The 15,397-nt window shown below is 38.3% G+C and overlaps 1 protein-coding gene across 5 annotated transcripts in view; it reads left to right on the top strand.

Annotated features, from left to right (window-relative positions):
* Positions 1 to 14,974, top strand: part of PRKCZ (protein kinase C zeta) — a 149,511-nt gene extending 134,537 nt beyond the window's left edge. For 4 of the 5 annotated variants that reach the window (XM_074934087.1, XM_074934088.1, XM_074934091.1 and 1 more), the window contains 2 exons: positions 7,673 to 7,788; positions 12,138 to 14,973. In XM_074934087.1, the coding sequence (XP_074790188.1) occupies positions 7,673 to 7,788; positions 12,138 to 12,225 (204 nt within the window). In that variant the 3' untranslated portion in view covers positions 12,226 to 14,973. Of the gene's footprint in view, positions 1 to 7,672; positions 7,789 to 12,137 lie in introns of all 5 variants that reach the window. The other variant, XM_074934089.1, reaches the window with a different exon arrangement.
* The last annotated feature ends 423 nt before the right edge of the window (positions 14,975 to 15,397 follow it).

The following is a 15,397-nucleotide window of genomic DNA, read 5'->3' on the forward strand; positions in this document are numbered from 1 at the left end:
CCTTGGCAACGAGTCCCACAAGTTGACTGTGTGTTGTGTGAAGAAGTACTTCCTTACGTTTGTTTTAAACATGCTGCCTATTTAATTTCATTAGGTGGCCCCTGGTTCGTGTGTTATGTTGTGAAGAGGTACAGAAATCTCCACACCATTCCTGATTTAACAGGCCTCTGATCTCCCCCTTCAGCCGTCTCTTTTCTAAGCTGAACAGTCCCATTTTTTTAAAATGGCTCCTCATATGGAAGCTGTTCCATATCCATAATCATATGTTGCCCCTTTCTGTACCTTTTCCAATTCTAATGTGTCTTGTTTTGAGATTGGGCAACCCAGACCTGCGTGCAGTATTGAAGGAGCGGGCATACTATAGGGATTCTCCTTAGGCCAGATCCAGGGCTTTGTCTTCCCAACCCCTTAACCCAGCATACAGGCGCTGAGAGAATCTCACGCTCTCTTCCTGTATATCTTTACAGAGCCTGGCACAGTGGGGCTGATCTTGTTTAAGGTGATGGGTGTTACCATAGTATGTATAAATAGATTTTTTGAATGATATTTTTGTAAATATTCTTATCTCCTCATCATGGTATCTGAGCATCAGAACCCTTGCTTCGTCCACCCTCTTTTCTTTTGTGCTTCCAAGAAGAGGGCAGGATTTTAGTTCAGACATGTTAAATAAGAAAAACTTTTTTTTTTAAACCTTGGCATGCAAAATACTATGGATTTGTTTTTGAGATGAAAGACCATTTCAAACAAGCATTGAAGCAGAGAGAGCCGCTTCTAAGCAACATGCTGAAAGTAGAGATGCTGACAAAACTGTTACAAACTTTACTGAAAAAAGGATGTTGGAGTGCATTGGGGGACCAGTTCCCATAAGTAGTGTTCTCATGTATTTGTGTGTGTTGCCTTACCATATTTCAGTAGCTTTCCTGCCCTTTTCCACAATTGGCCAGGTAATGAATTTGGATGCATGTTTAGACCCCAGTTCTTCTGTTAAGTCTACACAGGCAGAGTCCTGGTAGATCAGTGGAGCTTCATGCGGATGCCAGGGACCACCTGTGCAAACATATTGTGGAGGTGAGATGTTAGCCTGTAATTTGTCATAAGTAGAAGAGCACTAAAAAATGCAACCAACACGTCAGATCTGCAGTTTATAATCTGCACAAAAATTGGGAGTCCATGTCTCCCCGACCCTCAGCAAAGATTGAATAGCAGATGCTGTAATGAGACTTGGGTTGCTAGGATTTTGTTATTTTACATAATATACTACAGTAAACTTACTAGCATGTTGTAAAGAATTACTTTCTAAAATAAACATTGAGGTACAATTGATAAAATAAATGAAAATACTTTTGGTGAAGCAGTATAGACCAGCATTTCCATTGTGATAGTGCACTTAACTTGCTAATTGAGTCATTTGCAGTGTCTGTGCCCCTAGTGTAAATTAGCAAGACCTTTCTGTATATACTACCAACCTTCACAAGGCCTCTAGACTTGTAAACTTTATTTATGTCATATAGGCACAAGGGTTCCAGTAGCAAAAACATATTTGTTATATACCTTTCTAAGATGTTCATTAAGGCTGCTTTACTGTCAGCACTGTTTTTGATGAAAAATGCGGTTTTTGACAGTGATTCTTTTTAGTTTTGTTTTGTTTTTGAAAAGTATCTACATTCCACAGAAAATTGTAACTTTTTGTCAAAAATAAAACTGCGCAAAACCGGAAAAATTTTTGATTTGAAAAATTTTGATTTAAAGTGTTGCCTCCTTGGGGGTCTCTCTCTCTCTATCATTCTCCTCTCTGGGTTGGGTTTTTCCAGCTGACCTACATCTCCAAAATGGACTCCAGTCAGACTCCTGCATCATGGCAACTCAGCAAGAGGGGAGATCATGGGAATTAGTCTGTCTAAGGAGCCCTGCCCGTAGAGTAGAATAGGGGCTTGAGGGACCTGAGCTTACAATTCCCTTGAGGCACCACAACAGGATATCTGAATAGAACAGTGGTTCTCAAACTTTTTTTCGTAGACCACTTGAAAATTGCTGAGGGTCTCTGTGGACCACTTAATGATTTTTTCAAATGTTTGTACTGTTAGCTAACTATTGTAAAGCGCTTTGGATAAAAGTGCTATATAAAAAAACCTTAATAATAACAAAATTTGTTCTACAAATAAAAGGACACAACTCATATTTTAATATCAGTAGTCTTACCTTTCTAATGCGATGGATGTGCCCTCTCTCTCCCGCCACGGCAGCCTCCGATCTGGGGCTGGGAAGGAGGGGGGTCACTCCCTCTCTCCTCCACCACAGAGCTGAGGGCCGTCTCTCCCTGGCAGCCGCAGCCCTGGAGTTGGGGAAAGTCGCCTCTTTCTCTGGCCGCCGCTGCCTTGCATGTCCCAAATTCCTCCCCACCCCCTCTTCTTACACCACTGCCCCCTCATACCTATCCCCTGTTCTCCCCAAGGCCACCACCTCACCTTGCATGTAAGTGGCCCTTCATTCTCTCGTGTGCAGCCACCCAGGCGCGGACCTTAGAGGAAACTATCCGTGGACCACCTGAATGGAGCTCGCAGGCCACTGGTGGTCCGCGGACCACAGTTTGAAAACGTCTGGAATAGAAAATATTGGAGGCTTGGTAAAATATTTTCAGTTTTCCACCAACAAGTTAAAATTTTCTACATGAATCCCCATCCCCCAACAACTGTAATGTGCATCACTGTAGCATTTGGACGCAGTCCTTCAAACCCCATTGCGTAGGGTGCTCGCAATTGGGAGTTAGTCCCACTGATGTAAATGGGACTACTCCCAGTAGTTAGTTTGTAGGATTGGGCCTTTTTATAATTCTTTTAACTGAACCATGGACAGTGGGGAAATGTTTGAATTACTTTTGTTCATGGTTAGAAAAGACCTGCTATTTAAACTGGGCCAAACCTACTTGGTGTCTTTTACTGTATTGGTTTGTATTTTTCTTGCAAAGCTGTTTCCATTTATCTTTTTTGTGATTCTCTCACTTGTACTGATAGGCCTGTGAACTCTAGAACTATGCTTCAGAAAAAAATGTCAAGGTTATATGAAGGAATGTAACAAGCTGGTATTCTTTTATGGTATCTTGTGATGTATATAATTGAGTTTGCAAGTATGAACAAGTTTGTTACTAGTAAGTAGAATAGTATTTTTCTTGAAAAAAGTGGGTTAAAATTAACGTAAACTCCTGTATAATTTGAAGCCTTACTAATTTAAAGAGCTGATATCTAGAGCTATTAATTACTAAACTGAACACTGACTCTTCGTTCACCTAGGGTGTATTGGGCTTATTTTTCTGAAAAAGCACCTATACCTAGTGTTTGGTTTGTGGATATTTGTTTTGAGACTGTGCCTGCCAAGTTGTACTTAAATTAATTTTTGCTGTTGTATTTTCTGAGTTTTGTCTATTGGGATATAAAACAAAGACTTATTTGAAGTTGGGAAGGCAACCAAATAAATTCTTTAATATTGGCTGGAGCTGGTTGTGATTCTGTTGAATCCGATGAAGACTGCATTTGAAGGCGTTTTTTTATTTTGAATCTTTTATCAGAGCAGCCTACAGATTTTTTTTTAAAAAATCATTTAAAAAATGCATCTAGAATTGAAGTCAATAGCACAGGCCTTGTTATTGGAATTCAGAGTTGCTCACATCTTTGAATCCAACCTCAGTATCAAAATTACCGTATTTAGGATCTGTAATAGAATGGGTAGACTCAGACCAATCCCTAATGGACAGGAGTCCAGAGCATCTTTGACACCTGGCAACTTGATTCGTAGGCTCTGCAGAGAAGAAACTTAACTCTTCCTTTGCTTTGAATTGTCTCTCCACATCAGGACTGGGGCATATATAGGCAATGTGGTGTGGGAAGAAGATTGTGCTAACGCTTCCTGTACTGTACTTGTTGAGTGGGGAGAGGACTTCAGTTACCAGCGCTGCGAATCTGACACCTTCCATGAACACTACAAATAAAATTACCATTTCTATGTTACAATCCTTTCCCCCTATGATGATGGATGTATTTCCAGTGGAGTTCATAAAGATGTTTCTCAGCTGATTTATTTACCAGTATGAAAAAGCTATTTTGTGAGTTCAAGACAGAGGGAAAATGATATCCTGGTTTAAATTAGATTTTTGTCTGCTCAGTCCTACTTGTTATCTAATGAATACTAGCTGTAAACATTAGAAAATAACCCACTGGGGAAAAAACAGTACAGAGAAGTCAAATTATCTTTCCTGTTGGGAATATCACATTAGCCATTTTCTATAGGTATTTTTAAAAATCTTATATTAAGCTAAATGAGAGTTTATGCATTGAGATGGTAGTGTCTGGCACATCTGTGCTGTTCTTCTAAATCTGATCACAAAATCTAATTCTCAGTAGCTTGCAACTTTTTATCATAATATCAGTCATATTCTCAAGCTAATTCCTTTTATATTTGAATGTATAGCACTTTCTTGTTACCTTAGTGAGTACAGAGAGATTCATATACTACCTATTCAGTGAACCAATAAGAATTCTTGCCTTTAAATAAGTTTAAAATGCATTTTGTTCCCTATGTTGTCTCCCAGCCTGCCCGTAAACACGGTTACTTTTCTAATTTCCTTTGTTGTGGTCATGAGCATACTTCTCATTTGCACCCAGATACTATAGTCACAAGTCAGACACTGGGAAAAAATGTGCCTTATTGTTAGCTACATCACTTGTCTTAGGCTCCCAATTTACTTCCTATCACACGCAAACCTGTTATCCTTCTGTTTCCGTCGGATACTTACTGTAGCATCAGACTCCTAGCATCATAAATACTATAAAGTCAATTTTATCCACATTCAAGAAAAGGGAGTCTTACATAATTTCATGTGTCTTCCTTTGCTATTTCATGTTGTGCCTTGTTTGTGGGTTCTTATTACACATTAAGCCCCATAGCATGTTGAGAACTGTGCTCATTAGTACAAGGTCAAGCATCTTTCTATAGAGCGTGAACAAGCCCACAGAAGAGACCTAACAAACAGCAAGCTCGGTACTTAAGTGTTATAACCATGTTGGAAGAAAGTGCTCTGAATTTTTGTACTTTCCTGAAGATGTTTTATACATTAGCTGTTCCACTTGTTTGTGTTTGGTACAATTCTACTACACACCGAGTTTTTCTGTATTTAAATTCCTGCCTGTGAGGTTGATAAGCAATGTTGTTTTCTCCTGCTCATTCTTTCATAATAGTGTTTTCTGGTAGTTTATGTTGTTAGTGGGAGGGAACAAGGGGTAGAGGAGAGAGATTGATTTGGTTGTTGCACAATATGATTGGTACAAGAATTAGATTAAATATCCACAGTAATATAAACAAAGGTTGGAAAGAGGCAGCCAATGCCACTTTGCCTCTAGTCTAGTGCATGTAAGCATCCACCAAAATAACATATTGCACTCGGGTTTCTTTGTTTGTCTTTTCTCTCATGAAGCAGAGGAAAGCTTTCCTGGTACTGTCTGGACACTTTCTGCATTAGGATGCAATGTGAAATTCCAAGTCATGATCAGGAGAGTTCAGATCAAAAATGTAAGCAGTGTATAATTATCTTGAAAAGCCATGAAAGTCCAAGTCCAATAGAATACTAACCAATCAAATGATAGTGATTTCTTGTCAGCCCTAACAGAGTTCTGTCACTTTACTATAGCATAATATACTTCATAATCTTGTTAACCATGGAGCTCTGTAACATGGTGGAGGCATAAAGGCAATTACAATAATACTACTTGTGACCAATGTTAAAATGTGACTTAACTGGCAAGAACAAAGAGCCCAAAATAAGTGGGCATTGGTTGACTGCTTGATCTAAATATATTACTCCAGCAACCAATGAGTGCTTGGATCAGTTGAATCCTTTCATTAGCTTCCAGAACTTTGAATTCATCCCTGTGATTTCCCATTGATTGCTCCCAAGCTGAAAATCTGACCCTGTTATAAATCTTTTTGAACTGCCACCGGTAGGGATTTAAATGGATTGCCTCATTATACCTGTCGGTAGGTCTTTTCTCACCCAAGTATGTGATAAACTAGAGAATCTGGTAACTCTGGGGCCTAGCAAAGATGTGTCTTAAACTCTGTCATAATTTTGTGGTTTTAACACAGCTAGTAGTTCCAAGTCAGAAGAGGCTCTTAATCACTTAGAAAGGCATTATTTACAAGTAAGGACCGAAATGTCTTGGCAGAATTGGAGAGAGAAGGTGGGTGAGGTAATTAATCTTTGATTGAGAGAGACAGGCTTGACAGAACTAAGCATTGTCAGCTAACATAGCTTCTGACTGTTGTAAATGTTATCTTGATTTACACAGTAATAAATTTCACCCCTAAATAATAAAAGAAAAACGTAGGCTTGGAAACATCAGAGGAGATATCTGTTTTTTTTTAAAGGAAGACTTTTTTTTAACTATTTTTAATATGTCCTGGAAAAAAAAAATACCTTTCTGTTTCTATCCTTGTGCACCTATGCAGAGTGTATAGACAAGACAAGCACTTAAGTAATGCAGAATGCTACTCAAAACCATGCAAAAGTTTGCTTGGCCCTGGATTTCATAAGACTCAAAACTCTGGCAGTGTTAGTTAAAAGGTTGCTACAGGTCATAAGCGTGGGCCCAGATTCTAATGTTATCTGCTTGAAACATAGGTGAACCTTGGCAATTTCAGCAGAATTTCATTTTGAACTTTTTAGTTTGTACTTGAAATCCAAAGTGAAACTTGTGTGATGGGGCCTTGATCCCACAATGACCAAAAGTGAACATTAGTGTGAACCACCCTTGTGAAGTAAAACTGCTTGTTTGTCTATGGTTTAGTGAACGCTGGTGCAGAAGATACATGTGGGTTGCTTAATTAACGTAGAGTGATATTTCTTTACATAGTAAAGATGTTGGCTGCTTTTGACATTTTAGTGCTTAGATGCAATTGCTTTCAGTGAATCCTAACTATTACACTAGCAGCGTCTCCTCCATCACAGCTGGCTATTGATGCGGGCATTAGCAGAAACAGCGTATGATTTTGCTCTGGAATTAGGTTGGCAGACAAACAGGTCTGGTTAAATTGACTTGACTGTTGGTGTGTATGATCTAGATGCAGCTCACATCTTCTAAACGCTCATCTTTGAAACATGACAAAGGCACTTTACAGAAGCATTTAAGAGGAAAAAGTGAGTGTTTGGGGAAGCGTCTTGGCTTGAACTTAAAATAGACTGAAGGCCTCTTGAGACTATGTCCAGTTTATAAACAGTTTTGATACCAAGAATATGTAATTAAATGTTACACTAGTTTGTGTTGCACTCTGGCTTGCTTTAGAGACAATGTTTGTTCTTAGATGAGGTATGCTGAGAAATATTTGGAAATTGCTTTCTCTCTCCTTTTAAACTTAAAGTTCAGTATGTTTTGCTGATTTTTCTCAAATATTTGTTTTTGAAACCACAAAAGATGAATAAACAGAATGAACATCATTTAATGTGAAAATCCTTTAAATGCATAATATTTAGTGTTTGTCTCTTTCATCAATATTGGACGTCTAAAGTATGGCTGTAGTGTTTCATAGTGTATATATACATAGAGCAGGTGTAAGCTTTCTGAGAAGATTTAGTAAATATTCAATCTTTGATTTCCCCCCCCCCCTTTCCCCACCTTATTATTCTCAGCTGGAAAAGAAGCAGGCGATCCCTCCATTTCAGCCTCAGATCACAGACGATTATGGTTTGGATAACTTTGATACACAGTTCACCAGCGAACCCGTGCAGCTAACCCCAGATGATGAGTATGTTTTTTAATATAATTAAACAAATATGCATCCAGAAATGTATATATGAATATGAAGTTCTTGTAACGTTACTGAGAGAGTTAATATCTAAAAACGGAACAAAACATTTTGAAGTTAAAGATACTAATGTAAATTCAAGAAATGTATAAGTTAATGTTCTCATGGTGACATTTAGACATCCACATAATACATACTGTATATTTCAGAATACATCTAACAGACTAATGAATAATCAAAACTATATGTATTGCTGTTGTTGACTGTCAACAACGTGCTTGGTGCTGTACAAACGGCTAAGAACATATGATGTCTGCCCCACGAGACTTAGTTTTGTATGGAGACAAAACAATTTAGAGAGACACTGCATCAAGAACCAGTATGAGTTTGACATGATAGAGGACTCTTGCAGAGGGCATTATTGAAAGTCTTGGCTGGAAAAGAAAGCGTGGAATGAGAAGGGATTTTGAAGGTCAAGAGGCCTGTTGCTTGGTGCAAGAGGAGGAGGACACTGTTCCGCGTATAAGGCAAAGATGAAGGCAAGATGCAGATGTGGTGCTTAAGAGGAAAACTTGGAAGTAGTTACAGGATGAGAGCCAAGATCATATGAACAGGTTCAGGGTATGGTAGGCCTTGAAGGTCAGCCTCAGAAGCTTGAACTCCTTTTAGAAAAACAAGGGGAAGCTAAGTATGCAACGGGAGGAAAATTTCAGTGAGACACATGAATCTTGTCATCTTGTCTGTCAAGTGCCTAACATATGTCTCATGCTGAATGAATAATACGGAAGGGGAGGATGTCCCTACCATGTTGCTTGTGACAAGGGTGGATGGCCTCCCCAGCCTCTTTTATTTTTGTTTGTTTTGTTGCTGGATTGATTTTGCTGGCCAGCCCAGTACAGTGTGTTTTTGATAAGCATAGGTCACCTCCTTGTATTTTTCTGCATGATGTCCAATTGGGAAGCAATGCAAAGTGAATTGATTCATCCCTTTTTCCAGGTGCACAGTTTCTCTTTCAAGACTATTACATATGGCACTATTGTTAAATGTTTGTTAGAGTTTTACCTTTTTAAGGACTCAATTTACTGGCTCTGCTACTTGAGGAAATGGCACAATAGAACCTATGTTATATGCTCAGCAGGACTGTTTATACACTGACTTTTTTTTATACATTTGGCATTCTCGTATCATTGGGGTGAGAGAGAGAGTCAAAAGAAGCAAGACTTTCATTATTCAAATCCAGAATTTTAAAATGGAAAATAAACCAAGTCTCCATGTCAATGGAGACTTTGGGTTTATTTGAAATTAAACAAGGCTCAGTTACCTTGGAGTTGGTGAAATTAGACTCAGACTAGGAATTGCTAGGCCAGTTCTACTCTGAGAGAGCAGGCAAGTAAGCTATGGCTTTCCATCCCCAAAGTTTGCTTTCAGATGAGCTTGCTTACACATGCACCTTTTTGGTAGCTGGGTTTCTTTCCCTTTCCCTTATTAAAGTGGAAGTACTATGCTGTGAGGTGATTTCTTCTGAATGGTTCCTGCCTGTGATCTTCCTGACTGGGCCTGTTCCCTTAAGGAAGTCTAGTTTAGGTAGAAGTGCACAGTTTTGAAGTCTTAACTTGCAATTTCATCTGAACCTTTACAGGTTCTAATTCAGGAAGGTACTTAAGCAAAAGCTACTGAAGTTGAGACTACTCATGTGCATAAAGTTAAGCCAGTGATGAAGTATCTTCCAGAGTTAGGGCCACAGTCCATAAACTCTGACCATCCCTATTATTCAGTGCTGAAGTACTCCTTACTCTTTTGTCAAACAAACAGCGCGCCCCAAGCAAGCAAAGACTATCACACTTCATACTCACCATCAAATGGCCTCTCAGCCTAGAGCCACGCTGGACTCAGTAGTAACCTAAACTTAAGTGGGCTGCCTCCCTCTCTTGCTGCTTCCTAGCCTAACCTGAGTTGCCGGCATGGAAAGCAGGAGACAATCAGGACTCATTGCACTTCTTCTGTAGCAGAGTGCTCACTAGCAACCTAGGGAACAACCTATTATCCAGTCCCCAAGTGACATCCATAGGAAGATTAGCTTGTTTTTCGAGGGATAAAGACTGTACTATAGCTACATTCAGAGGAGGAATGTGTAGACTGTGTTCGGGACCAGCTTGATCACAAACAATACAGCAAATTACAAATGGATGTTGGATTAAAATATTTTTGATTTTTCTGTTTTTATCCATCTCTTAATTTCAAACAATATCATAATAAATAATGGACTGAGGCTTCTGCTCTGTTTCATGAACCGAAAAACATGCCTGTTTCTAAACACTTTTAAAGTTGGTATTTCTTTAATTTAAACTCTAAACCAGTGGTTCTCAAGCTATTTATCATTGTGGGCTGCCTGTGCGGCCCATAATGTGTTACCTGGGCTGCAGGTTGAGAACCACAGTGCCGCATGCCCCCCAAATGCCCTTCCAGACCCCTATGCGTGGGGGCAGGGGAGCCGGGACCCTTGGGCCCCAGACCTTGCCAAGCTGGCGGCCTTTAGCACACAGCTGGGCCACAGTTGCGTGCTGATTGAGCCACACGTGGCCCACGGGTTGACAACTACTGCTCTAAACTGACAGCTAGACATCTTTGTGCTGAAATTTGCAAACTGCTTCTAAACAACAGTTCAGCTCTTTTTCCTTTCCAATCTGTTTTTCTTCCTCGTCTGTCTACTCCTATACTAATTCTTTGGCTCCAGATGCATAAGGCATGACAACAGTTTGTTATTAGGTTACTTTAATGGGAAATACAGGCTCTCTGCATTAGAGGATTACAAATCAGCTTGCAAAAAGTTTTTTTTTTTTTTTATGGGGGGAGGAAAGAAACGTGAAAAATGAATTGTGTGCCTCCTAGTTTTTTTAGTCAGAAGGGGTTTTACAGAATTAAAGAAAATGGCAATTTCAAAAAATTCTGTTAGGCTCTGGAGAAAAAGAATTCCGGTTGACATTTGACAAGCTGTAGGACACCATCCACCCTTCTGTCAGTTTGTGAGGATTTACACAGGAAATTCCCAATAAAGATAATGCTGCTCATGTGTAAATTTGTGCAGAGTGCTACAGGAACCAGACCCTTTTTTTAAAATGGGTTTTAGCAGATTAAAGATGGAGAGAAAGGCAGTAATGGTTTGTGTTTTAAATAAAATTAGGATTGCTGGGTTCTGTTCCTGACTCTGCTATGAAGGCCTTGTCCACACAACAACTTTTAACTCTGTGTGTGTGTGTGTGTGTGTGTAGAGTTAGTGGTGGGGATGACTGTAAATGATAGTTTGTGTCTGCGCAGGTCACGGATAGAAGTTAGTAGTTGTGACAGCTAACAGCAGCCTAGGCTGGCACCTGGCTGTCTTCTTCTGTAACAGATTAAGTGCACTGGGGTTTGTTTGGTGAAGAAAGTACTCCCAGCCAGTTCTTCTAGCTGTCAGTGCAGAAGGAGATTTGAGTTCTTTGCCTTTGCTGCTGGTGCTCTGTGTGGATGACCTTCAGTCACACAGTGCTTCTGCTGAAGCACTATGGGACAGTTGCTATGATTTTCTCAGAAGGCATAGATAAAACAACAGTTAGGCATCATGGTACACGCAGAGTCAAACAATCATATGGCAATAAAGCTGCTGTGCAAATGAAAACTGAACCATGTTACTTGTGAACCATGTTACATGTAACAATTAAGATGACTCTGTCGCCGACTGGCTATAAAATCACAGTTGAAGACCTAACACTCTGTGTGTCCTTGGCAAGTCGGTTTTCTCTGTGCATCAGTTTCTAAAACCTTCCATTGGCTCTCCCTTGTGCACAAGGTTCAGTTTAAATTTGTTTTCCTCAGCTTTGTGTCTCAACAACTCCATAGCATCCTCTCCTACATCTCAGAGCTTATCATGTTACTTTCCCCTAGCCATCACCACTGCCAGTGATATCAGCCTCTATGCCTTGTGCATTTCTTTCTCTGTGTAAATTGCTGTTCCATCCCAGTTTTCCAAACTACCAACCTCTCATTAATATTCCTCTGTGATGCACATAAATGAGTATATTACTCTGTAGAGGGGCAGAAACAAACCCTCTGTTGTTCTCATCTCATGATCTCCAGCAATACTGCTTGAGATTTTGGAATGAAAGATTTATGAAAGGTATTTGTGTATTCAAAGCTGGTTGGTTGGTTGTTCATTCTAATCTTGTTGGTTCTATATCACTAATACTTAGCATGTGTATAGAACTTGTATGTTATAATACTATACAAAGAGAAATCTCTTGAACAAAATGTTAAGCAACACAATTGAGAGTTCCAAGTAGTAACCTAAAGAAATATTTCTCCTTATTTTTCAGAGATGTAATAAAAAGAATAGATCAGTCGGAATTTGAAGGATTTGAATACATTAATCCATTGTTGCTGTCAACAGAGGAAACAGTATGAAGGAATGACCTCTCCATTGTGGACAAATAATGTGAATGAACTTTAAATTTATCCTTAACTACAGTATATGCATGCAAGGCTGGGGAACTGTAAGGGTTTGGATGGAGACCAATGATAAAAATTATTGCTGCTGAAAATCAAAGATGAGAATATGATTTTGGTGGGTGTCTTCCTCTAAATACTGGATTTAAAAAGTTTTGGGCACTGACACAACTGGCTTCGTTAATGAAGGAATTTGCATTTGTGCCTGTCTCATGAAGGATCAAAGTGTTCATTGCATCCTCTAGAAAAAGAGAGATTCCGTCAACAACTTTGAAAGCTACGTACTTTCCAGAAACACTTGATGCAGTGAGCTACTAATTGAAGAATAGTAGAGTGTAACATCCTGAAGAATAAAATGTTAGTGGTGTTGAAGCTTATTTTTTATGCCTTTTTCACAAGTGGTACCTGTCTAAACGTCTCAGATACGGTATGTAAAAGGAGTTGTGTTTTATTAGCAATCAAAACATAAATTTGGGTACAGGTTTTAAGTGCCTAAATGGATAAACTGCATTGAAGACTTACTACATATTTTCAACATTCTTAACCCCCTGCTAAGTTATGCTTGTTAACATTAAATAAGGAAAATACAAATAAAAGCTGCAACCTAATACTGAGGTACATCTTTATAGAGGAGCAGAGTGATTCAGCAATACCAATTCCAAATTAGAACGTCCTGTGTCAAATCAAAAATCTGGATTGTTTAAACCTCAAAATTTTAGTTTAAAAAAAAAAAAAGAACGTAAATTTGCACAGAGTGGATTTCTGAAAATACGTAAGCAGTGCCTACAATGATGTCTTGTGTATTAGATTTTTGAAAAATATTTTTATCAATAATACAATATTCAGAAATAGACCAACAAAAGTGTAATGGATCGTAGCCTTAAAGTTTAAATAGCAAATCTAGATTATCCATACACATGCTACATTTTCCTGATAAAGCACACCTCCTACTAATTAACTGTCTGCTTAGAAATACTCAGTGTATATTACTAATTCATTGTTCTACATAGTAGAATGGGATGCTTTGATAAAAATGGCTTGCTTCAAAGCAGTAACTTTTTCAATGGAGGGGGAAAATGAATACACGATAAATTTGGGTGAGGTGATAGATGTTCAGTCCCTTCTCTTGAAAACTGGGAAAAAGGGGGTGTTGTATCACAAAGGTTAAGAATTTGTTGTCAGCTGTGGAAAAACTCCTGTCACTATATTTGATGACGAAGTGTGCGCTGCAATCTAAAACCTTTCAGATGCTTGTAAAGATTTACCTGTCTCATTGCAGATGACAAGAACAGAGGCAGTACTTTGTGCTAGGTTTTTGTTTAACTACATTGTGTGGCTTGTGGTTTTGGGGGAAAATTGATGTGGGAATTTAGAAAAAACCAAGAAACCCTGTGCCATCACATCTCATCTAATTTGGTGTAAAATGCAGGATAAATTGCAACATTTTTTCACTTTCTTTACATTAACATATAGGTTTCTCAGGGTACAGCATTGTATTAGGTGCTGAACATGACATCTTTCGGATTCACATCCAAGTCATGAGGTGCTAGGATGAGACTGCCAAAACATTGTTTAAATTTTTCAGTTAACCAATGGTTAACAAACTACATTTTGTATCCCTTCATTGGCCACAATTATGCAAACCTGTGGTAATTCAGTTTTATTAATCCCATCCAGATTTGAGTTTTGGATTTCTTTGTGTTGGATTGTAGCTTTTTATATTAAGCAAGATGTGTTCTAACCAGCACTAAATTATTTAATCAGAAAAAAGTACTTGCCTCAAATGCCTGGAGTTTAGATAATTTGGTATCTAGTAAAGGAGGAGTTTACTTTTTAAATGTGATATGAACTTTTTTGTTTTAATTCCCCCTTTTTTTCCCTCCTTGGCAATTTAGTGTACCCTGAACGTTTTCTGTGTTTCAGTATTTAATCAATGCCCTTGGTTTTACAACTGATCATTACTTAAAACAGTGACTCTGGCAGTTCTTGCATGGAGATATGACAAAGCTGCCCTTAGATGGATCTGGGCAAGGGGCTTAGAAGTGGAAACATGGAGGTTTTTTACCTCAAATTTCTGAGACATTGGAACATTTTATTTGGGGGGGGGGGGGAGGAGGGGAAGAGAAAGGGACAGACAGACACATTTGCTCAACAAACGTTTAAAAAAAAAAAATCCTTGATTTATTTACAATTCAAGGCATTTACAATGTTTCTGTGTTGCCAAATAGTTTGCTGGTTATAAGTTTGGTTGCTCACGTGCAAGTGTATGAATAATGTTCTGTTCATGATGAAGGGGGAAATTTTTTATAAAAAGTACTTGTTTTATAAATTAAAGAAAATGAAGGATGTAATTAAATGTGTGGTTTGAAAAAAAAATCCTAATATATTACAAATGGATCTGGTTATGATATATAGTTGTCTTATTTGAAATAGTAAATGAAAACTCTAGTTAATTTAATGATTGTAAAACAGTAAATATGTTCTTGTAGTTTTGTATAATTAATTAGTTGAGATCTTTGCTGGCCAGTTTTAATTGTGCAGAAGATGGTATTCTAATCCATAACAGCTAAGATCATTTATATTCTTGCACAGCTATTAAAGACTTTAATGAAAAAGCCAACAGATTTATTATTTATCACCATGTTGAGAAATGACCAAAATGTTAGATTTTTTTTAACTGAGAGCCTGATGGTTATTGTAAATTAAAATATTCAACAAGGTTTATATTTTGATACTGTATTGTTTTTATTCTGTATTTTTGGACCATAACCAATGCCTAAGTCATTGAGTCTGGTCCAACAGTTTCCCTGTGGCAAAAAATTTGTTTGTTCAAATATTGAACTTTTACGTCAGTGTTAATTTGAGGTGCATTCTTTCACAGCACATGTGTAGCCAAGTAAGGTCAAAATAATGGAAAGAAAATGCAGACTAGTCATTTTTTGTTTTTTATTCATAACCTTCATATGTGTAGAAATGAGTTCAAACTCAGGGATTGTGAATCCAAATATCATGTAATGCATGAATGAATTACCCTGTTTGGTGAAAACAGGCATCTGTCCCTTGAGGAAATGAAGCACCTATTGTATATCAGTATCGTCCCTCCTTCCCCACAAATTGTTTATAAGCGATT

Source organism: Natator depressus, chromosome 18 (assembly GCF_965152275.1).
Source record: "Natator depressus isolate rNatDep1 chromosome 18, rNatDep2.hap1, whole genome shotgun sequence".
NCBI lineage: Eukaryota > Metazoa > Chordata > Testudines > Cheloniidae > Natator > Natator depressus.